This window comes from Ranitomeya variabilis, chromosome 8 (assembly GCF_051348905.1).
Source record: "Ranitomeya variabilis isolate aRanVar5 chromosome 8, aRanVar5.hap1, whole genome shotgun sequence".
In the NCBI taxonomy this organism is placed as follows: domain Eukaryota; kingdom Metazoa; phylum Chordata; class Amphibia; order Anura; family Dendrobatidae; genus Ranitomeya; species Ranitomeya variabilis.
In genome coordinates this window covers 34,272,678-34,296,944 of record NC_135239.1, presented here as the reverse complement: position 1 = coordinate 34,296,944, position 24,267 = coordinate 34,272,678, and the positions used below count along the sequence as shown (strand labels likewise).

At 45.9% G+C, this 24,267-nt stretch overlaps 1 protein-coding gene and 1 long non-coding RNA gene across 10 annotated transcripts in view; one reads left to right on the top strand and one right to left on the bottom strand.

The window, feature by feature from the left end:
• Positions 1-340: 340 nt before the first annotated feature.
• LOC143788572 (uncharacterized) lies at positions 341-11,164 on the top strand. The gene is made up of 2 exons (XR_013218670.1): positions 341-395; positions 10,596-11,164. It is a non-coding gene; the product is annotated as an uncharacterized LOC143788572 (long non-coding RNA).
• Positions 11,165-15,376: 4,212 nt separating this feature from the next.
• Positions 15,377-24,267, bottom strand: part of OSBPL9 (oxysterol binding protein like 9) — a 90,526-nt gene continuing 81,635 nt past the window's right edge. For all 9 annotated transcript variants that reach the window (XM_077275957.1, XM_077275958.1, XM_077275960.1 and 6 more), the window contains 2 exons: positions 23,993-24,128; positions 15,377-16,303 (listed from right to left, as the gene is read on the bottom strand). In XM_077275957.1, coding sequence (XP_077132072.1) covers positions 16,229-16,303; positions 23,993-24,128 — 211 coding nt within the window. In that variant the 3' untranslated portion in view covers positions 15,377-16,228. The remainder of the gene's footprint in view (positions 16,304-23,992; positions 24,129-24,267) is intronic.

Sequence of the window (24,267 nt, the reverse complement as noted above, 5' to 3'; positions counted from 1 at the left end):
GATGTTTTTGGCATTAAAATGGGCACTGTAGGTGTTTTCCTGGCCTCCACGCACTGCCGACTATGCTTCCCCATTGACTTGCATTGGGTTTCGTGTTTCGGTCGATCCCCGACTTTTAGCGATAATCGGCCGACTGCACTCGACTCGACTCTGGACAAAATCGGGTTTCACAAAACACGACTCGATCTTTAAAAAATGAAAGTCGCTCAACCCTAGTCTGCACCATTTCCACAGTAGATGAGTCTCAGGTGCACGTGGCCTTGGTCCTTCTCCATGTGATTACTTCTCACTTCCAGCTGTATTAGATCTCTATAAAGGGGTGTGAGCTATGGCAGACAGCACTCGTCCTCAGGGAAGCGGCTGCTGAATTGTAGGGGTGTAATCACAGGGGCCCGGTGAGTTTTGTGTGTTTTTGGAGGGGTTTGTTAGTAGGATCCTACAGAAATCTATGGGTGACTTTTTTTTATACCTCTGCACAACCTGGAGGTGGAATGGAGCAGTAATACAGCAATGTCAATGGGATGGGGGATGAATTACTGATTGCTCTTGGCTCAGCTGCTGGGACCCTCAGCGATCCTGAGATTGGGGCTTCATGCCCCCTAAAAATGGGGCTTTGCAGAGTCATCCTGAAGGCATGAGTGTTCCCCACTCCATTCATTGTCTATGGGACTGCCGAGTACAGGGGTCTTGGGATCGCTTGTAGGTTGACCGCACTTTATTATTTTTATTTATTTTTTAAATATAGTTTTTTTTACACTGAATTTTCACTGCACAAAAAATGCAGCATCTTAGTTTCAGTAGAGTAGATGTGAGTAATACATCTCATGTCCACCGTGCTTTTTTTTTTTTTTTATTTCTCTGTGGCAACTGACCTGCGGTGGGTGTTTGAAATGCGCAGCATGTCAATTTCCGAGTTACCAGGAAGCATCAATCAATCAATTCGGCTTTATTTAAGACCTCATCTAACAAAAGCTGCTGCATCAAAAACATGATAAAAGCCTAGGTAAAAAAAAACTGACTCAAGAATGTAATGGGGGGGGGGGGGGGGGGAAAGGCAAATAGCTGAACTTACCAAATAGGTGCAGAAATTCCACAACATCAAATACTCATCATGGTTCCGGAACCTGAGTTTCTTTTCTTTAGGCTCAAATGTCTCTGGGGTAAAAAAAAAATGCAGCAGACCCTAATCTCTTCCATTACTTACGGTATTTCTATCAATGAACCCATAAAAAATGTTCTGATGTTTTCAAACTGTAGAGGAACAATGACAAGCTGTGGCCAGACCTGCCCAACATATTCACTGAAAAGCTGCAGCGTACCTTACTCCAGTCTCTGACCGGAGTACATTTCTGTAAGTGGTGCACACCAGTGATAAGATGTGCTGAAATCAAGCTTTGTGTCTCAATTATGTGCATTATACACCACGGTGCCCATTTTTAGGGCTGGCATGCGAAATGTACTAATGAGTCGGGCCCCCAGTGTATGTTTTGCAAGTCTTGATCCAGTTGTACTTTAACCCCTTAACCCCAGAGGTATTTTCGGTTTTGCGTTTTCGTTTTTCGCTCCCCTTCTCAGAGTGACAACTTTTTTTATTTTTCCGTCCGTATGGCCATGTGAGGGCTTATTTTTTGTGGGACGAGTTGTACTTTTGAACGACACCATTGGTTTTACCATGTCGTGTACTAGAAAACGGGAAAAAAATTCCAAGTGCGGTGAAATTGCAAAAAAAGTGCAATCCCACACCTGTTCTTTGCTTGGCTTTTTACCTGGTTCAATAAATGCTAAAACTGACCTGCTATTATGGTTCTCCAGCTCATTACGAGTTCATAGACCCCAAACATGTCTAGGTTCTTTTTTTTTTATCTAAAGCCTCTTTCACAGTAGCGTCGTGCACTGCACGTCGCTATGCGTTGTTTTGCAGAAAAAACGCATCCTGCAAAATTGCTTGCAGGATGCGTTTTTTTCTCCATAGACTTCTATCAGTGACGCAGTGCGACGCATTGCCACACGTCGCAGCCGTCGTGCGACGGTTGCGTTGGACCGTCGCCACCAAAAAACGTTGCATGTAACATTTTTTGGTGCGTCGTCTGCAGCATTTCCGACCGCACATGCGCGGTCGGAACTCCTCCCCCGCCTCCCCGCACCTCACAATGGGGCAGCGGATGCGTTGAAAAACAGCATCCGCTGCCCCCGTTGTGCGGCGCTTGCACAGTATGCGTCGGTGGTGAATAAGAATTCCAAACTTTGATAAAAAAAATAGTGCAATGTTCCAATACCCCTAGCGTCTCCATTTTTTGTGATCTCGGGTTGAGTGAGGGCTTATTTTTTGCTGACAGTTTTAATGATACCATTTTGGTGCAGATACGATCTTTTGATCACCTGTTATTGCATTTTAATGCAATGTTGCGGCAAGCAAAAAAAAAGTAATTCTGGCGTTTTGACTTTTTTCACTATGCCGTTTAGCGATCAGGTTAATCCCTTTTTTTTTTTTTTTTTTTTTTTTTTTTTTTATATTGATCGGGCGATTCTGAACGCGGCAATACCAAATGTGTAGGTGATTTGAAAAAAAAAAAAAAAAAAAAAAAAAATGTATTAGTAGCATTCTGATTTTTAATTATTATTAACTTCATTTTAAGTTAATTTACCACCTGCGTAAGCGCTATTGAATGTTGTCATTATTTACTTTAGTTTAATCATTAGCGGCGTTAATTAGATAGCAATGAGCATGCTGAGCGTTAGCTGGCTGGAAACAGCTAGTGTGTAATAAATATATATAGTGTAATTTTAGAAAACTTTTTTTACTTTTGCTATGCTTCAGTAGTCTCCATAGGAGACCAGAGGCTGCCACAACCCGATCGGCTCTGCTACACAGAGGTGATGATCAGATCGCCTCTATGTAGTAGAATTACTCACTTGCTATGAGCGCCAACCACTGGGTGGTGCTCACGGCAATTCGGCAGTGACAGCCATAGCGGAATCCAGGAGACCTCTGGTTGTCATGCCAATGAACTGGTGACCTGTGGTCACTGTTGGGTGGGTTTCCAGCCCAATGGCCGGAAGCGCAAGTTAAATGCCGCTGTCTGAGTTTGACAGTAGCATTTAACGGATTAATAACCGCGGGTGGATCGCGATTCCACCCGCACTGTTGTGGGCAAATGTCAGCTGTTCAAAACGGCTGATATGTGCCGGGAAAGATGTGGACTCACCGCCAGAGCCCAAATCAAAGGGAGGGACTCCGACATCGGCATACTATTACGCCCGATGGCGGAAAAAGGGTTAATCAATGTCTGTTGTGTTCCCAGCAGATTAAAGGGACTCTATCAGCACAGAATGACTGTTCAGGCCATGTACTAGCGCTCGCTGCTCTATGGCGGCCCATCATTTAACTACACCCTTTCACCTGTTTGGTTTCCATTTATCTCCACCTCTCTCTGGCATTATGAAGTCAGAGCTGACAATCAAAGAAGAGAAGGAGGGTGGAGATGGTGGGAAGGAGTATAAAAAGGATTGGCTGCGCCATGAAGCACCGAGCAGTGGGACTTAGTTTGAACAGTCATTCTATGCGGACAGAGACCCTTTAAAGTTCTTTCTATGCCCTGGTCACTAAGTACAGGAGTATACATACATGGTGCCATATGAATACATTTGGCATCTAGGGCCGGGTTCAGATGGGCGTTTTTCACTGTCCACATATGGTCCACAATGTCCTGACCAACTTCAGGTCTCCGGACCCAATTTTACAGCCACATGAGGATGTAGATCCGAGTTGGGAGACGTGCGGTCAGTCCAGGCATTGTGGTCCATGTCTGAACCGGGCCTTATATAGACTGTCTGATTGCAGGCTGGTCAGAGGTCTACGCAGACCATCCACACAGTCACGATTCACCAGCCCTGGTACCACCTCTTGTAGATGACCACCAGGACAACAGTCATTGGAGTCACCACTAGCAGCTATTGTATCAGATCATTGCGATACTGCAACTCCACAATCCATAAAACCTGATACCACCAGGGGCACATTACCTCACTTCTAGAGGGGAATGAACTTACAAAAATTCCTTTTGTGTCCAACTCGGCCAAAAATTTCAATTCTGCATGAATTGATTAGTACTAACATAAATTCCAATTGTCGTAAAGAAGTGTATGACATTCAGGGGTCTCCTAAGACACCATCCAGACCATTTTTCGGTCTTTAATGCTAAGACCGACTCGGTAATATCAAACTGACATCGGCATATATGGCTATGGGTAACTGGGTGGAAATTAACAGCCTGTTCAATAACAAACGGTATTGTCAGACGATTTAAGCTTTTTTTAAAATTAAAAGGTCTATAAAAATATTCCTTTTTGGGGGCAGATGCCTGCCATTCTTCATTCAGATACATTCATATCAGAAGAAGCAATGGCGTCTTAAAAAGCAGTCTAAAAATTATCCCTCTTTTTTTGGGGGGGTAACAATATGTTTAGTGTCTAGAAAGTGAAGAAGCAATGGCTTATTTTAGCCATCTGAAAATCAACCCTTTTTGTGAGCAGTTACAGGTTTATTATATTTAGCCCAATGCAGGGAAGGGCTGCCAGCAGCAGTACATTATGGAACATGATGTACAGATTGGAGACGTGTAGTTTTAGCAACAGCAGTACTGTATGGAACTTGATAGATAGGCAGGAGATGTAGTGATAGCAGTACAGTATGGAACATCACAGACGGGGATGTGTGATGGTAGAAACAGCAGTACAGTATGGAACATCATAGACGGGGATGTGTGATGGTGGCAACAGCAGTATGGAACATCATAGATGGGTATGTGTGATGGTAGCAACAGCAGTACTGTATGGAACATCATAGACGGGGATGTGTGATGGTAGCAACAGCAGTACAGTATGGAACATCATAGACGGGGATGTGTGATGGTGGCAACAGCAGTACTGTATGGAACATCATAGACGGGGATGTGTGATGGTAGCAACAGCAGTATGGAACATCATAGATGGGGATGTGTGGTGGCAGCAACAGCAGTACTGTATCGAACATCATAGATGGGGATGTGTGGTGGTGGCAACAGCAGTATGGAACATCATAGATGGGGATGTGTCATGGTGGCAACAGCAGTATGGAACATCATAGATGGGGATGTGTGGTGGTGGCAACAGCAGTATCGAACATTATAGATGGGGATGTGTGGTGATGGCAACAGCAGTATCGAACATCATAGATGGGGATGTGTGGTGGTGGCAACAGCAGTATGGAACATCATAGATGGGGATGTGTGGTGGCAGCAACAGCAGTACTGTATCGAACATCATAGATGGGGATGTGTGGTGGTGGCAACAGCAGTACTGTATGGAACATCATAGACCAGTGACGTGTAGTTGTGGCAACAGCAATAGATAATATTAGATGTGGCAGAGTCAGACCCTGCACAAATGCAACGAAATGAGAGCCGGGCTAGACTGTCACTTTATGTGGACACAGCACAGAGTGATTATGGCACAGACCCTGTGTGATTACACATTGCAGCACTGACAACAGCAGCCATTTGTCCCTCTGACTGCCCCCTGCCCAACAGTGTCAGTGACTTTTACCTCTCTCCCTAAAGCCTCACTCAATCAAGGTTTTCTAATCAAATCTATTCTCTTTTTATTTGCGAATACTCACAATGTGGCTATGTCGCTCTCGAGTGAAATCCTCAGTTCTTTACCCATCTGCACAAAATGACAGCAGCATCTCCTACTTGGGCTATTAAAAAAAGCTATGAGTCATCAGTGACCTCAAACTATTGCCCCTCATCATTGGCTGTTGTATAGGGTGGGGTGCTTGCAAGGCATTATTGGGAAACCCACCGGACTGCACTGAAGATCATGTACGTGATCCTTCTAATCTGAAACATGGCGTTTTACCAGGAGCTAATCGATAATTTTCCCAAAATTAAAAAAAAAAAAGTGCCCAGAACAAATTCTCCCATCTTTCTTCACCATTTAATACAGTATATTCATATCGGTGAAAATGTATGCTTATACCCTGAACACCGTTCTTATTGATGTTTATACGGGACCGATCTGTAGAAGGAGTTCCAAAAGCAAAATCCACAGGTAAAGGATTTAATTGCACGGTGAATTGTAAATGGTGATAACCTCAGAATAAACTCATTCACTTGCTGAAGATTTCAGTTCCGCAGTCTGTCAGTTTACGGTGTAGATTTTCTTAATTGTAAATTAGATTTCTTTGCGTATTTCCTCCATGAGAAAGTAACTTGGACAAATAGGAAGTTTCCTAAATTGAAATATACAAGCGACTATTTAGCACGCAGATGTAAGATTGTTTGTAATGTTGCACACATTTTAGGTGCAACAACTTTGCACCTTTGACACTTGTACACTAGCCTTGGCCGGCTCTCACAAACCTTTTTGGAAAGTGGTTTGTCACGAGGGTGTCACGTCCCCCTAGAAGACCTGGAATTAGAGGGTCATGTCGGGTAATGAAATGCAGGTCTTCTTTAGAGATGGTGTGATTTGTGTCCCATATTAAATAGATTGTTTCCTCTGATCCTGAGAGGTTAATGACCCTTTCTATGCTGGTCAGAAACGTGCAGCTCCATTTCAGCTGCTTCAGATCTGGTCATTGCATCTTCCTATAAAAATTGGTCAGACCTTCTTGTCCTAAAGCTAAGTGGTTGGAGTAGAATTGCTGTAGTTAGACACACACTATCTCCTGGTCCTTTTTTCCCATTTAGTTTATTCCTCCCTGTCCCTATCCTCCTCCCTATTGTTAGTTAGTGGTTTTGTATGAAAGATGTTTTCTGTTATCCCTATTTTGTCTTTGTGTCTTGCTTACCTTAAATTTCTCACCCATGCCTCAAGGGGTGGGGAAGGGGACAGATCGGGGTTTAACAGGAACATAGCAAGGTTGAAGATTCAGGCCTCTCTACCTTCAAGAGTACCCCCTGGGACAGGGTCTCAGTTCCAGGGACAGTTTGAGACCCCCCTTCCTTACCGAAGACCGTCAAAGCATGACTTGTTCATAGCTTAAGGCCGGCGTCACACTCAGCGTAAGACAATACGGTCCGTTTTTTACGGCCGTAACACGGCCGTAATACGGAGAAATGTTTCCAAAATAGTGATCCGTAGTCAGGGTGTGTCAGCGTATTTTGCGCATGGCATCCTCCGTATGTAATCCGTATGGCATCCGTACTGCGATATTTTCTCGCAGGCTTGCAAAACCGACATCTAATGGATTTATGTGCTCAAATGTTCGGGAAAACATATATACAGTATATATATTGAGACACATATATATATATATATATATATATATATATATATATATATATATATATATATATATATATATACACTCACTGGCCACTTTATTAGGTACACCTGTCCAACTTCTTGTTAACACTTAATTTCTAATCAGCCAATCACATGGCGGCCACTCAGTGCATTTAGGCATGTAGACATGGTCAAGACAATCTCCTGCAGTTCAAACCGAGCATCAGTATGGGGAAGAAAGGTGATTTGAGTGCCTTTGAACCAGGGTGGATTGATTTAAATCAAAAGGTTTTTTTTAATATAAATCACGATTAAAATGAGAAGTGAGAGCAGTGCGCATGTGCGCCCATAGTTACACGGACGAAACTAGGGGCAACGATCTAACGCCAGGGTGAGGGGGGGACCCCAAAGTAAGTAAAAATCTTTTTTGTTTTACTATATGGCAATAGGTAGGTGTTTAAAAGCAGCATGTCTTAATTGTATAAACTATTAATAGCCTCCACATTTTGTTCATACTGCCCCTTTAATTCCACACTTCTAGCTTGGTTTCACTTTTGGTTTAGTTTCTTTTTCCATTCAGTTGACATGCCCAAACTTGTTGGATAGTCAGCATCCTACAGAAACCTCTGGAAGAGCATGGCATTGTGAATGTTACACATATACAGCCTTTATTCTACTGAGTTAAACAACTCAGCTTTATCTCATGATGGAAGAACCTTTGGATGGTAAAATATTTTCCTCAAAAAGCAGTTTATTGAAAAAAATCCGATTTAAATCAAAAAAATCCGATTTTTTTGATTTTTTTTTAAAAAACATTGATTTTTATCCACCCTGCTTTGAACGTGGCATGGTTGTTGGTGCCAGAAGGGCTGGTCTGAGTATTTCAGAAACTGCTGATCTACTGGGATTTTCACGCACAACCATCTCTAGGGTTTACAGAGAATGGTCCGAAAAAGAAAAAAAATCCAGTGAGCGGCAGTTCTGTGGGCGGAAATGCCTTGTTGATGCCAGAGGTCAGAGGAGAATGGGCAGACTGGTTCGAGCTGATAGAAAGGCAACAGTGACTCAAATCGCCACCCGTTACAACCAAGGTAGGCCTAAGAGCATCTCTGAACGCACAGTGCGTCGAACTTTGAGGCAGATGGGCTACAGCAGCAGAAGACCACACCGGGTACCACTCCTTTCAGCTAAGAACAGGAAACTGAGGCTACAATTTGTACAAGCTCATCGAAATTGGACAGTAGAAGATTGGAAAAACGTTGCTTGGTCTGATGAGTCTCGATTTCTGCTGCGACATTCGGATGGTAGGGTCAGAATTTGGCGTAAACAACATGAAAGCATGGATCCATCCTGCCTTGTATGGAGCATCTTTGGGATGTGCAGCCGACAAATCTGCGGCAACTGTGTGATGCCATCATGTCAATATGGACCAAAATCTCTGAGGAATGCTTCCAGCACCTTGTTGAATCTATGCCACGAAGAATTGAGGCAGTTCTGAAGGCAAAAGGGGGTCCAACCCGTTACTAGCATGGTGTACCTAATAAAGTGGCCGGTGAGTGTATATTTATGTATTTAGATTTAATTCAGCGCGATATCTGTGAAAAGCCGGTAATTCAATTGCCGGCTTTTCATTTCTCCTTCCCAAACCCGACAGGATATGAGACATGGTTTACATACAGTAAACCATCTCATATCCCCCTTTTTTTTTTTTTGCATATTCCACACTACTAATGTTAGTAGTGTGTATGTGCAAAATTTGGCCGCTGTAGCTGCTAAAATATAGGGTTAAATGGCGGAAAAAATTGGCGTGGGCTCCCGCGCAATTTTCTCCGCCAGAGTGGTAAAGCCAGTGACTGAGGGCAGATATTAATAGCCTAGAGAGGGTCCATGGTTATTGGCCCCCCTGGCTTCAAACATCTGCCCCCAGCCACCCCAGAAAAGGCACATCTGGAAGATGCGCCTATTCTGGCACTTGGCCACTCTCTTCCCACTCCCGTGTAGCGGTGGGATATGGGGTAATGAAGGGTTAATGCCACCTTGCTATTGTAAGGTGACATTAAGCAAGATTAATAATGGAGAGGTGTCAATTATGACACCTATCCATTATTAATCCAATTGTTTGAAAGGGTTAAAACACACACACACACACACACACACACACACACACACACACACAAAAAGTATTTTAATGAAATAAACACAGAGGTTGTTTTAATATTTTATTGCTCTCTCAATCCATTTGAAAACCCTCGCTTGGCAAAATAATAAACGCACAAGATGCATACCCTCAGATGAACCGTCACATCCCACGAGGTAATCCATCTGAAGGGGTTAATTATTTTTCAGGCAGGAGCTGCGCTAAAGCACTCGCTGGTGTCTGTAATCCCCGGGGAATGAAAGGAAATCTGAGTGATCTGTACTTACATTGAATTGCGGTGATGCGCCCTCTGGTGGATGAACTCATATGAACTCGAGCGTGGGAACTTTTCCAAGGCTGCAGTTCATGGCTATTAATATCTGCCCTCAGTCACTGGCTTTACCACTCTGGCGGAGAAAATTGCGCGGGAGCCCACACCAATTTTTTCCGCCATTTAACCCTTTATTTTAGCAGCTACAGCGGCCAAATTTTGCACATACACACTACTAACATTAGTAGTGTGGAATATGCAAAAAGGGGATATGAGATGGTTTACTGTATGTAAACCATGTCTCATATCCTGTCGGGTTTGTGCAGGAGAAATGAAAAGCCGACAATTGAATTACCGACTTTTCACTAACACCGCTTCGTATTTCTCGCAAGTCACACTGCTGGTCCGTGTGGAATCCGTATTTTTCTCGCCCCATAGACTTTCATTGGCGATTTTTTTGCGCAATACGCTGACAAACGCAGCATGCTGCGATTTTGTACGGCCGTAGAAAGCCGTATAATACTGAACCGTAATATACGGCTGATAGGAGCAGCCCCATTGAGAATAATTGTGCCGTTTGTTTGGCGAGTTTTACGGACGTATTTTCTGCGCTCTTACGTCCGTAAAACTCGCTAGTGTGACGCCGGCCTAACCAGGAGGATGCTGGAGCACACCATGCAAATATATAAAAATGACGACAATTTTGTGGTGTCACATAGCGGCTCATCGCTTAATGAATTTGGTGCATTTTTCTCTGGCGCACTGTTCATCAAGACTGACATACCATACACCAGCAGTGATGAATCGAGGCCTTAATATTTTGGTTCTCCCTTTAGATGCTGGCTGCAGTTTGTGTAATTTGTTTTGTTTTCTTTGCTATTTAGTAAAAATCTCAAACTTATAATTTCTCACATACAGGAAACCGCTGACAATATGTCAAAACGAGCTGTCGCAGACGCTAAAGTTATCTACGCCCACGCTGAAGCTTACTCCAATGGACAAGATGCCGAAGCTTATGCTGAAGCTGGGATTTGTAAAGCAGAAGTGGAGGCCGGCATGTTCAGTGCTGGGGCCAATCTGCTCAATGCTTCAGCTGGAGCTAAAGATACTAGAAGAGGAGCCGGAGCCATGGCAAGAGCAGAACTGGCAAGTGTATCAGCTGGTGTTGGCCCCGTCAAGGTCAAAGCTGGTCTTGGCGTAGACACCGGGATCAAAGCAGGAAACGATGGATTAGAAGTTAAAGTTCTGGGTACTGGTTTAAATCTTGGACCCAAAACCAGTATTTCTGTTCTTGGTTCTGAAGCTGAATGTATTGTGATGTAGTTATAAAAAATAAAAAAAAAATAAAAGGCAAACAAAATTGGCCACTGGTGTCTTATATCAGTCTTACAAAATGGAAAAAAAAATCTGATTTTCTTTACATTCTGTTCTGTAGTTTGTCACATTGTAATCCAGTCAGATGCATAATAAATTCTGACGAAACCTGAGTCTGATGACTGCATGTTTAAGAAAATATGATTTGCCTTAATGATATAAATGTATTCATAGAACCAATGTATAATAACAAAACTAGAGATACAGTTAGCATTCCAAGCCCTATTTTTTATTTTTTTTTTCCCTGTAGGATTTGCCTGTCTATGGAACAGCTTCTGCCATATCTGACCCCTTAACTTCAAGATTAAGAAACCAGATGGCTTTGCAAAAATAAAGTCTAGTTTACCGACATTAGAACTTCTATGTACAGGGGTTGCCGGAACAATGCTTGGATTTCTCTTCTGCACAGCACAAAGGTACATTAACGGTTTTGGACAGCTTCACATTACTTGTGAGGATCGGTACAGCTGGATAACGGGTTGCACTAGAGGCCTCCATCTTGCCGCTACAGTGACACACGGGTCAATGTGTTACACTGTTCCCACTGCACCATAGCTCCTCTCTTGTGGATGGTGTAAAGGAGTTCTCACCAGCTACCATCTTACTGATGGGTCCTAGCTTGGTTGACCCCGTATTCTTTCACGCTGATCTCCAGGTCTGGCTAATGCTGCAACCTTCTGACTCTTCCAACTTAAGAGGAAACTGCCGTACTGTAGTTTACTTGATGTATGGCTTGCTCCCTTGCTTATCCGCTTCTTCATGCACACCCAATGACGATAGCACTCTCGGAGGGTGTCCTTTATCCATCTCTCTATAAACTACAGGAAAACAGGAACTAACTTCTAGTGCCCATTTCTCCTCCCCAATTATGGGCTAGAGACCTTCAGTTAACCCTATCTACCCACAGGAAAACTGCAGCCTACCTGAGGAATAATCACAAAACACACAGGTCACACCAGGGCAGGGACAAGGGGAAGGAAGGGTAGGCACCTGCCTAAGGCATAACCTCCTACCTCCCATTGGGGCTGCACTTTGGGGAACAAAAAACCTGACACTGCCGAATTCCTGCGGCAGTCCGCCATGTTCCTCCAACCACAGGCATTCACATTCATTAAGTCCCTGATAGCATCATAATAAGTAGTGAGAGAAGACATTATTAGGGTCTTCTAATATAATGGGGGTGAGAGGATGCTATCAGGTAATAATGAGGCTTCCTGTAATAATGTCCACCATACTGGGCCCCTTAATGGGATAACGTCTTCCAACCTAGTGTCCTTCAAGGTATAGTATTGTCCCCTTCTTGGGGTAATGTGCCACATCCTGGTGCAGGTGGGCACCCCTCCACCTCCGCGGACCAGTGCAGCTGCACCGGTGACATGCCCGCCTCCACTTTATACATTTAATGCATCGAATAAAAAGTCCTTTAGAGAGAAAAAAAAAAAGTGTGAATCTGTTCTGGAAACTGACTCCACTGCATCAAATTTGTCCTTTCAATTTTTGGGGGCATTTCGGAAAGATAATATTCATATGCAACTAAATCAGGAAAAGATGTTGAATAGCAATTTCAAAATCTATTTAATTGAGTTTTTGCAGGGTAATACAGGATGTGGACGGGCGCACCAACCTCCAGACGAAAACACCTTTTGAAAGTTTTTACTGAAGTTCCAATTTTCACCTGACAGTTAATTTTCTTAATGACAATTTCAAAATGTCAGAATTATTTCTGCTACCTGAAAATATTTTAGTATCTTTTTTTTTTATTTTATTTAAACACCTGCTCCTTCTAGGCTTAGGAGTCCAGGGGGTGGTCCTACCAGTGAGTGACAGCCATTCTGAAAAATGTCAGTTATACTCAATCCTAATCAATAAACCTACACAACCTCAATCTGTTCAGCTCCTCTTGTTCTATAAAATGCTACTGGCAAATCAGACTGGTTTCCGTTAAAGGGGTATTCTCATGTTATTAAATTAGTTAGTGCTTTAGTTAGTGAGGCCGCAAGAAATTAAAGTCTGTCACTCCAAAAAATGAAATTGAACTATTTAGACCCTCATATTGGGGGCTAAGCCCGAAAAAAAAATCATACAGGTGTACAATGTTTCGGGGCAGTAGCCATGGGCGAGGTACTCATGTTTCACACCTGGCACGCTACATGAAAATGGTGGTCCTGGCTGTGTTTGTGCTCTCGTTACATGGGCAATACGCATCTGCACACTGCATGGTGCTGCTATAGCAGGCAGGCCAGGACCAGATGTTAAAGAATGAATTGAGGGAGACCAAAGACCAACATTAAATTTGTTTATACCAAATATGACCTTGATAAGAACTATGATATAATACGAGGTGCGTACAAGTTTTTTTTTTTTGTATTTACAACGCCTGGCAGTGGGGGTTGTTGCTTCTGCAGGATAGAGCAGCAATCCACAGACCAGGGTATGAGCTACTCACAAAGCAGCTGTCCCACTAACAGGTTTTCCTCTGTGTTATGAGACAATTATCAGCCAAAACCCTGCCCATCCTTAATTATCAGTTTTCTTTTTCAAACGCCGCCCCCTCTATACAGCCGCCCTAGGCATGGGTCTTCTCATGTATTATAAATACGGCCCTTGCTGTAACCTTATGGAGCAGTTGGGATGTTGAGGCTCGCTACCTACAGGTGATGAAGATCTGATGGAGTACGAGCTTCTGAGAAGGAGCCGAGACCAGTGGAAGATGGTCACCTATAGGAGTGAAATTGTTAAAATGAACCTGTCAGAATAAGCAAATTAATTACATTGCTGGGCAGGGAAGTAAAAGACAAACCTCTACATACCTTCCGGACAACAAGTTTCCATTTCTGAGAAAATTAAGTTTGACTCTATATGGGAATGATGTTGCAAGTGCAACAAGGGCAGAGGGGGTTACCATCTAGTGCATCGGTACTGTTCATTATTCCCTCCTAACTCCAATATGTGAGGGTCCACTACTTGGACAACCCCTTCGTGTTCGAAAAGTTTGGCCCATATAAAATAAATCCTATTCTCGCCTCCCATGTCAGCGCCGTTCAAGCGGTGTCGGCACCCGCTCGCCGTAGGGCTAACGTGCGGTGCCCCTTGGCATTCTCTCTAACAGCTTCATCAGGTCGTCACCTGGAATGGCTTCCAGCAACCATCAGCTGTGATTTGCAGTGGCAACATTGGTACACTGCTCCATATAGTGTTGAGCGCTATAAATTTGTCGCCTTCAGTCTGAATTTACATTGTGCACATTCCAATAAGATCAAGGAAAACCATAGCGTAAACCGATAGGTCCAAACTTTTAACTGGTACTGTATATAATGAATATGTAAACGAGCTATAATTATTTCATCAATATTTAAGTGCAACGTATCAGTTTGTCTAGATCATGTTTGAAAACAAAAAAAGCCAAAAAGCGTCACTGTATGATGCCACTTCTCTTTCAATAAAACTACAATCAATAGTTTTGAGAAGCTCTTTTCTATATAAATTTTCAGAAAGGAAAAAAAAATGCCAAAAACTTCTGAACCTGAAGCAATGTTTAAAAATGGAATAAAAATTGAAAGAAACACCAGTAATTCTATATTTTCAGAATAAAGAAAGACTAGCAATTATATTGACAAACATGATTACACCTGTACTGATTAGTTTGTCCTTACATAAGAAGTTATTAGCTGTAACATATAACAGCCACAAGTGATTAAACTAAAAGGTAAGACAACCTTAATCCTTATTTGGCTCCAGGTATCACTGAGGGGGGTCTGGCATTGGTACAACAGCACCCCAGCCTCACTTGTAGATACGTATTCTCACCTAAAGGGACAGTCCGGCATTAAGCATCACGTCTGAAGTCACATGCCGACTAGACGTGAGCGGCCTCGCTTAATGCAAGTGTATTGAGCGAGGCCGGACAAGTCTAGCCGGAATGTGGCACCGGAGAATCCTCACCGTGTGCATGATGTGATGATTCACAAGTGTGCAGTCACATTGAGTGACTGCAGACTTGTAGCCTAAGGCCGGACAACCATGAAAACTCCATTCTCTGCACAGGTGCAGTTCCTAGAGGCACAGCATGCATCCATCAGATGTTTTCCGACACATCATGCGGACAATCCATACATTTCCGAGACGGGAATCTCTCTCTTATAAAAAAATGTACGTTTTATTTGCAATCACAATACTTTTTAGGAAATGGGAAGAAATACAATAAGTTCTTGGAAATTTGTATATCTGTTGGATGCCAGTACGCTCCCATTACCCCCAGTGACTCTCTGACAGCGGGTCTTTCTATGGCAATGAGGAAAAAAAAAAAAAAAAAACTACGACAAGGATTTTCTGAAGATTAGATTTTAATTGCAAATCATAAATGCGAATCTAATAAAATAATTTGCTCTAACATTTCATTAGGAAATAAATAAATACAAAGGCAAGACCAATTTTTTTGGAAAAAAAAAAAGGGCTAAATGTGGAGAAGTCGTCGGTGAGATGGGGGAGGCAGATTTACATATCTGAGAGTATTGGGAAACAAATAATTGATGATGAAAGTAAAGTTGTGGAAATTTTTGGAATTACATGTTACGTATAATAAAATGGCAGATTTATGTTATATACACAGGAGGAAACTGAAAACTTATATGGATACAGAAGAGTCATCAGGTCCTGTAAATCATCAGAAGAACAGACGTCTGGGCAAATCTTCTTTACAATGCATTTTACATGGCTGCCCGCGGTCAGATCTTTACATTAAAGTGCACTTGTTGTCTACTTACAATGGTGGCAGCCATTCTGTGGGCATTGCCAATATTCCACCCACTGGGTCATAATATGATGGGCTTAATCGCTTTCCAGCTCACAGAATAGCTGCCTTCACTGCCAACAGGTCACACGTACATTTGGAAAGGGACAGAATAATAATAAAAAAAAAAAAAATAGAAATAAAAAAAGAAAGTCTTTTGTTTTTATTTTCTTATAGCATGAACATGAACACGATGCTGGCGGGTCACCATGCCCTGCTTGAATTGTCACTCCGTAGAAGTCCAGTATCCCTGAGTAAGGAACCGCTGCGGTGCAAGGGGATCCCAGCACCGCAGGGAAGATCGTCGTCTAGAAATGTGAGAATACCTTCTTCCTTTCTGGGCTTCAGATGATACTTTTATTTCTGCTACAATTGTTCTGAAAGCCACTTAATGCCTGAGGGAAGGCTGTCTCTTCAGCAATGGTTCGTCGTACACCCAGCACTCTCCGTCCTCGTGGAACAGCTAAGACAAGAAGATGTCATCCATTATTTATAGGGTCATATTCTGCTATACGGCGCTTCTACCTGTGGCATCTAATATGTCTAACAAGGCGCGACAATGTCATAGATACCAGTATATATGAGCTTACTGCAAAGCTGTGTCCATTCTACAGTAAAACACCGCTACACGTCTCATCGGAAATGATAAAATTGCACTGGATATTTTTTTTTTTTTTTCATTTGACAGTGGCTGGTTTCCTAAGCAAGGAGTGGAGAATTTGCAAGCTCTTTGCTATAGAACTTTGGAGCACAGCTCTGAAGTTGGCTGGATCTGGCTTCAGTGCCTTTGTACGCTTCCTATGCCTGCTTGCAACATCGTGGAGCGCACCGATAACACCAGAGGCTCAGACTAAGCTGCTGCTCCAAACTGTCAATCACAAAGAGTGCATCACAGAGTGGCGGTGAGCTCCACGCTGGTGTATGATGGAAATGCACTAATTTGGAAGTCACAAATCAACACTATGCCTCTTCACGAGATTCCTAACTGAACAGGTCATACACATCTCATTTGTTTGAAACCCAACTATTTTGGTCAATGTGTATGGCAGCAGCCCTGGGTAATCTATAAGCCTGATTTTGTGCATCCAAAAGTCCAATCCTCTCTCCCCAAAAGATGGTGCAGGATACAGCAAATCTGAATGTTTATTGGGGGGGGGGGGGGGGGGGGGGGGGACAGCTAAATGTTTGTCTATCAATTAAATTGTGTCTGGACAGATTAATAGGGGTATTCTCATCATATAAAGTGATGGTGTGAACATGGACACAATGATGGCTTGAACTGTCACTATGTAGAAGGAAAGTATCCACCAGTAAGGGGACTTCTTTACTGTGGGTATTGAACCTATAAGACCTCCATAGGAAAAAATATGATATATCCAGCAGGAAATTCAAGTAAAAATTCTTGTTTATTTCTTCATATTAAAAGGAGATTTTTGTGTACTCACCGTAAAATCTTTCTCTTAGCCTCTAATTGGGGGACACAGGACCATAGGTGTTATGCTGCTGCCCACTAGGAGGCGACACTATGCATAATCTGAAAAAGATTAACTGTGGCTCCTCCTCTGCAGCATACACCCCTGGACGGCGTCAGCCTTCTCCAGTTTTGTGCAAAAGCAGTAGGAGGAAAGTAACATGAATAACAATTATCCCTATAAGAAGGCAACTATGTACGAGCTCAAGAAAACAATATGAGAACTCAACAGTTACAAAGGCCCGGAAAGGGCAACAGGGTCGGAGCTGTGTCCCCCAATTAGAGGCTAAGAGAAAGATTTTACGGTGAGTACACAAAAATCTCCTTTACTCTGTCGCCTCATTGGGGGACACAGGACCATGGGACGTCCTAAAGCAGTCCCTGGGTGGGAAGCAATGGACAAATATTGTGCAGACAGGCCCCTATACTTAGGGCACCGCCGCCTGCAGGACACAGCTACCCAGGCTCGCGTCCGCTGAGGACTAGGTATGAACCCTGTAGTGTTTAGTAAACGTGTGTAGGCTAGTCCAAGTGGCCGCCTTACACACTTGTTGTGCCAAAGCCTGGTGTCGAATGGCCCAGGAGGCCCCTACCGCCAGTGTAGAGTGTGCCGTAATACCGGCTGGAAGAGAAGAATTCTTAAGGCAGTAGGCCTCTTGTATGGTGGATTTGATCCACCTGGCAAGGGTAGCTTTGGAAGCTGGCGGACCCTTGTGGCCACCTTCCGGAAGGAGGAAAAGAGAATCAGACTTCCGGAAGGACGCAGTCCTAGACACGTATATACGCAATGCCCTGACGAGGTCAAGCGTATGCAGAGCCTTCTGCACTCTATGAACCGGAACCGGACAAAGGGATGGTAGTGAAATTTCCTCATTGAGGTGTAAGTTGGACACAACCTTCGGAAGGAAGGATGGGACCGTACGGAGAACTACATTGCCCTGGTGAAAGGCCAGGAAGGGCCGTCTGCAGGAGAGTGCTGTCAGTTCAGACACCCTGCGTAGCGAGGTGATTGCCACCAGGAAAACCACCTTCTGGGAGAGAAGGCGGAGCGGGACCTCCTTAAGGGGTTCGAAGGGTGGTTCCTGCAATGCTGTCAGGACCAGGTTGAGGTCCCACATTTCTAGTGGTCGTCTGTAGGGGGGAACTAATCGGGAAACCCCCTGAAGGAAAGTCCTTACTTGCGGCTTGGTAGCAATGCGCCTTTGAAAAAGCACTGAGAGGGCTGACACCTGGCTCTTAAGCGAGCCCAATGACAGCCTGGCCTCTAGACCCAGAAAACCAAGTACTTTGGGTAGGGAATAAGGGAGTGGGGTCTGGCCACGAGATTCGCACCAGGTAAAGAAAGCTTTCCAGGTACGGTAATAAATCTTGGCAGAGGCTGGCTTCCGTGCCCTGATCATGGTTCCAATGACGTCCGGCGACAGCCCTGCCTGGATTAGAACCCAGGTCTCAAGGGCCACGCCGTCAAATTGAGAGTCCCTGAGTTCTGGTGGTAGAACAGGCCTTGTGATAGAAGATCCGGTCGGTCGGGGAGACGCCAGGGGGCGTCTGCTGTAAGTTGTACAATGTCGGCTTACCATGTACGTCTGGGCCAGTCCGGTGCAATTAGGATGGTTGGAACTCCCTCTTGTTTGTTCTTCCTCATCACTTTGGATATCAGGGGGAGAGGTGGAAAAATGTACAGAAGCTGGAACTGGGTCCAGTCCTGAACAAGAGCGTCTCCTCCGAGCGACCGCGGATCGTGTGTTCTGGCCATGAAGTTGGAGACCTTGGCATTGAAGTGGGATGCCATTAGGTCCACATCCGGGGTCCCCCAGCGATGGCAGACCTGGCGAAAAATTTCAGGATGGAGAGACCACTCTCCCGAGTCTATTTCTTGTCAGCTGAGGAAGTTTGATTCCCAGTTGTCCACACCTGGAATGTGGACCGCCGAGAGAACCGACCCTGTGTCCTCCCCCCAGTGGAGGATATGTGACACTTCTCGCATCGCCTGGGTACTGCGGGTCCCCCCTTGGTGATTCACATATGCCACAGCCGTGGCATTGTCCGACTGTATTCTGATGTGAGAGGCTGCCAGTAAGGGATGAAAGGCCCTCAATGCCAGGAGGATGGCACAAATTTCCAGGATGTTGATGGGCATGGTCGCTTCCACTGGGAACCACTTGCCCTGTGGTGTAGGTGCACTGCACCCCAACCCGTCAGGCTCGCATCGGTGGTCAGAACTTTCCAATGACTTGTGAGAAAGGCTTTCCCCTTTGCTAGCGAGGTTGGCTTGAGCCACCAGTGCAGGGACCTCCTTGTTGACGACATTAGCCGGAACTCCCTGTCGAGAGAGAAAGGGTTCTTGTCCCAGGACTTGAGGATGGATAGTTGGAGAACCCTGAGGCGAAACTGGGCAAATGGGATGGCTTCTACTGCTGCCCCCATCCTGCCGAGGACTCTCATGGCAAACCGGAGAGATCGAGAGGGTTTGCGGAGGAGGGTGCGAACTCCTAGACGGAGAGCCAGTGCCTTGTCCTTGGGAAGGTGACCCCTGGAGGTGTTGAATAGCATTCCCAGGAAGGTCAGAGACTGACTCGGGGTTGGTGATGACTTTTGTAGGTTGATTAACCAGCCCATGCGACTGAGAGTATCGGTTGTGATTGAGACACTGAGCTCGCAGTCCTTGAAGGTGGGAGCCTTGATGAGTAGATAGTCCAGGTATGGAACGACTACTATGCCTCTGGAGTGCAGGATGTCCATAGTGGCTGCCATGACTTTGGTGAACACTCTGGGAGCCGTGGCGAGTCCGAAAGGGAGAGCCACGAATTGGTAGTGGTCCTGGCCTATTGCGAACCTGAGAAACCTCTGATGGGCAGGTGCAATGGGTATATGCAGGTATGCGTCTTGTACGTCTATGGAGGCGAGATATTCTCCCTTCTCCATGGACGCAATGATGGACCGAAGGGACTCCATGCGGAAGTGACAGACCCGTACATATTTGTTGAGCTGTTTTAGGTCTAGTATGGGCTGTTCGCTGAGCTCGCAGTCCTTGAAGGTGGGAGCCTTGATGAGTAGATTGTCCAAGTATGGAACCACTACTATGCCTCTGGAGTGCAGGACGTCCATGGTGGCTGCCATGACTTTGGTAAACACTCTGGGAGCCGTGGCGAGTCCAAACGGAAGAGCCACGAACTGGTAGTGGTCCTGGTTGATTGCGAACCTGAGAAATCTCTGATGAGCAGATGCAATCGGTATATGTAGGTATGCGTCTTGTATGTTTACGGACGCGAGATATTCTCCCTTCTCCATGGACGCAATGATGGACCGAAGGGACTCCATGCGGCAGTGACGGACCCGTAGGTATTTGTTGAGTTGTTTTAGGTCCAGTATGGGCGGCACGCTGCCTCCTTTTTTGGGGACTACGAATAGATTGGAGTAGAACCCTCGGAAGCGCTTGGCCATGGGGACCGGCACTATGACTCCTGCTTGAAAAAGCGAGGAGACCGCTTGTCGGAAGGCACGAGCCTTGGCTGGTGGTTTTGGGGTAACAGAGAGAAAGAAACGGTCCAGTGGGTTGGAGGTGAAGTCTATTTTGTATCCGGAAGACACTAGTTCCCTGACCCAACTGTCTTCTGTAATAGGCAGCCAGACTTGATGAAAGATCAAAAGTCGGCCGCCTACTGGTGTGGTGTCTTCTGGGGTCCGTGAGTCATGATGAGGAGAAAGTCTGAGATTTTCCTCCTCTGGGTTTAGACTGGGCTGCTTTTTACTGCCAGGTCTTGTCCGACCTTTGCGTTGATCGTGAGTTGTCCCTGCGTGGGGAACGGTTACGATTTTGTGCTGGACGCGAGACGGACCAGCCCGAAGAATTCTGAAAGGATCGGAATCGAGTTTGGTTACACTTCTTGTAAGTGTGTTTAGGTTTCAGTTGGGGAAGAGAGGTACTCTTACTCCCGGTGGCGTTGGATATCATCGTGTCCAACTGTTCACCGAGAAGTCGCTCACTGAGGTAGGGGAGGTGCGTGAGAGACTTCTTTGAGGCTGCGTCAGCTTTCCATTCCCGCAGCCAGAGGATACACCGAATTGTGATGGCATTTGATGCTATCTCCGCTACACCCCTTGCTGAATTCAGAGCTGCATGAAGCATGTATCTGCTACGACTGCTATTTGAACCGCTTGGTCCGACAGCTCAGGAGCGGATGCTTGGAGGCCAGCTTGTAAATTTTAGTCCCAGGCCAGAATGGCCTTGACAGCCCAAACTGAAGCGAACGCAGGAGACAGGGATGCCCCTGCAGCCTCGAAAATTGAACGAGCCATGCGTTCTAACTGCCGGTCTGCTGCGTCCCTGAGGGTTGAGCTATCTGGCAGTGAAAGGAGGGTCTGTGCTGCTAGCCTGGAGACTGGGGGGTCCACTTCGGGTGGGTCTGTCCACTCCTTGGTATCCTTCTGTGGGAAGGGGTACCTCGCCTCCAGATATTTGCGATTAGCGAATTTTTTCTCAGGCTGCGAGAACTGCTTTTTAAGGATCGCCTTAAACTCTGGGTGGTTACAGAAAACCTTAGGCGGCTTCAGAGGCCCTTCAAAGGAAATCTTGTTTTCTGGGGCCTATGGTGGCGGATCAGAGATGTCCAGCACCCGATGGATGGAAGAGATTAAGTCCTCAACTAACGCAGTATTGCTAGGGGGGATTGGGATCAGGGACCCCTCCATTCCCTTGTCTAGTCAGAGTCACAGATGTCTTCCGAATCCTGTGTATCACTGAGGCGTCCCCTGCTGGGTGAGCTGGGGAGGATGACTTCTCTGGTCGGGGATAGGCGGAGATCTGCATTGTCTGTCCCTGGAAGGAGACGGTCTAGATGACCTGGAACTATGGTGTCTCTCCCTGGAAGGGGATGACCGAGTGCTATGGGATGACGTAGATGGACTGTGGGTCCACTTGCCTCCTGACTTAGACGTGGATGTGCCAGGGTCGTCCTGTCCCTGAGCCAAGTTCTCCCTTTGCTGGGTAACGGTCATAGCCGAGGCATGACTCTGCAGAGCCTGAAGCAATGTGGAGGTTAGGTTATCTATAGACTGCGTCATAGATTGCGACATCTGAGTGACCCATTCCGGCGTGGCATTTGACACCGAAGCATTGGCAGGGGCCTCTTGGGGCTCTGACACAGTAGTCTGAGTGCAGTCCTGGCAGTGTGGGTAGATACTGCCACTGGGGAGAGCGGTCCTGCAGGCTGTGCAGAATGCATAATAGCAGTCCTGCACAGTGCACAGAGTGCAGAAGGGCTGCTATGCAGAGGACGTTACAGGGGTAGCTATGCAGAGGACCCCATAGGGGAGCCTTATAGGGAATATGGATTCACAGCCGAGTAAAACAACCCAGCTGTGATCTTACCCCACCAGTTTGCCTCTAGGTCCAGCGCCGAAGAACCACAGTCCTGTGCCCCCCGGAGACTGGCTGCCTGGTCCTGCTGACCGGGAGATGCAGGGTTAATCCTTGCTGCAGTAGAAATGGCCGCCGAGGAGAAGAGGCAGGGGGAGAAGGGGCTGAGAGCTGAGAAAAAGGCGGCAAAGCTGTGTAAAAACGCACCCTTTCTGTCTCGATCTGCCCCCTCTATGACACTGTAGAGTGTCATATTTGTCATCCGGGGGGGCGGGCCGGGGGGTGGAGAGGAGGCGGCGGCTTCAGCTAGGCCGTAGCCAGGGCCTAAATTAGATGCCTGATGCCCAGAGGGGCTCCAGGCCGGCGCGAAAGTCCGGCAGGGGGTCGGATCTGAACCGGACCCCCCCCCCGGATTTAAAAGCCGCTTAGCGGTGGGGCTGTAAGCGGAAGGGGGCCCGGTCAGGGGTCCCCCTGACGCAGTATAGAGCTGGTGCTGCCGCAGAGACAGGGGCACAGGGAGCCCTGTGTCTGTCTGTGCCATGCCTGCCTGCACTCCCCCCGGCCCCAACAGGAGCCCGCAGCTGGGCTGGGGTCCCTGGATGCAGGCGCAGTGTGCTGGCCCATTGCTGGGAGCTGTAGAATGCTGCCTGTACAGGCCCTACCTGAGGTGTCTCAACCGAATACCCCCAGAGGGGGATTAGGGAGGGTGCTGTTGTCACCTTCAGGGGCCTTTATCCTCGCCTCGACCTCAACCCAGAAACCTAAAGGAATTGGGGAAGGAGGGGGGGGGGTCTCGACTTCGAACCAGCACCCGAGGGACTGGGGAAGGAGCAACATGGGGAATAGCCATCTCTACTTCAACTGGGCACCCCATAATAGGGGGCCGAGGAAGGAGCCATGCCGGGAGTCTCACAGGAGACCCTCTTTTCTTCATCTGTAATCCCGTCGGAAAAAAACGGAGTAAAAATCTTTTAGGTGTGCCTCCTATGCGACACTAAGCAAAAACTGGAGAAGGCTGACGCCGTCCAGGGGTGTATACTGCAGAGGAGGAGCCACGGTTAATCTTTTTCAGATTATGCATAGTGTCGCCTCCTAGTGGACAGCAGCATAACACCCATGGTCCTGTGTCCCCCAGTGAGGCGACAGAGTAACTATAGATAATGGTAAACCACTCAAAAAGTATTACACAGCAACAAACATAAAAAGTTCATGGAGTGGCAGAGTTATTCCGGCGCGTTTCGACTTGATGTCTTAATCATGGCTTAATCAAGAATCTGCTCTAACCGTCATCACATAGATAGTGGCGTGGATGAGGCACTTACCCGAGTCTCCCATTGTTCCTCCTTCTCTTTGCGCTCCCTTGCTTCCGTTCGCTGTTTCTCTTCCAGGCGGTGCTTTGCCTCCGTGGCTTCATCGATGTCTCTCATTTTCAAGTTATATGTGACATCTTTCCATAATCTGTCAAAAGGGGAGTACAGATTAAAGGGGATGTCCACCTTTGCTGATCAATTTTTTTTAGTTAAATGCATGCATTTTGGGCTAGATATAATTTTTGCACTTGAGTTTCTTTAACATTTTGTCAGTCTGCCTTTTTCAA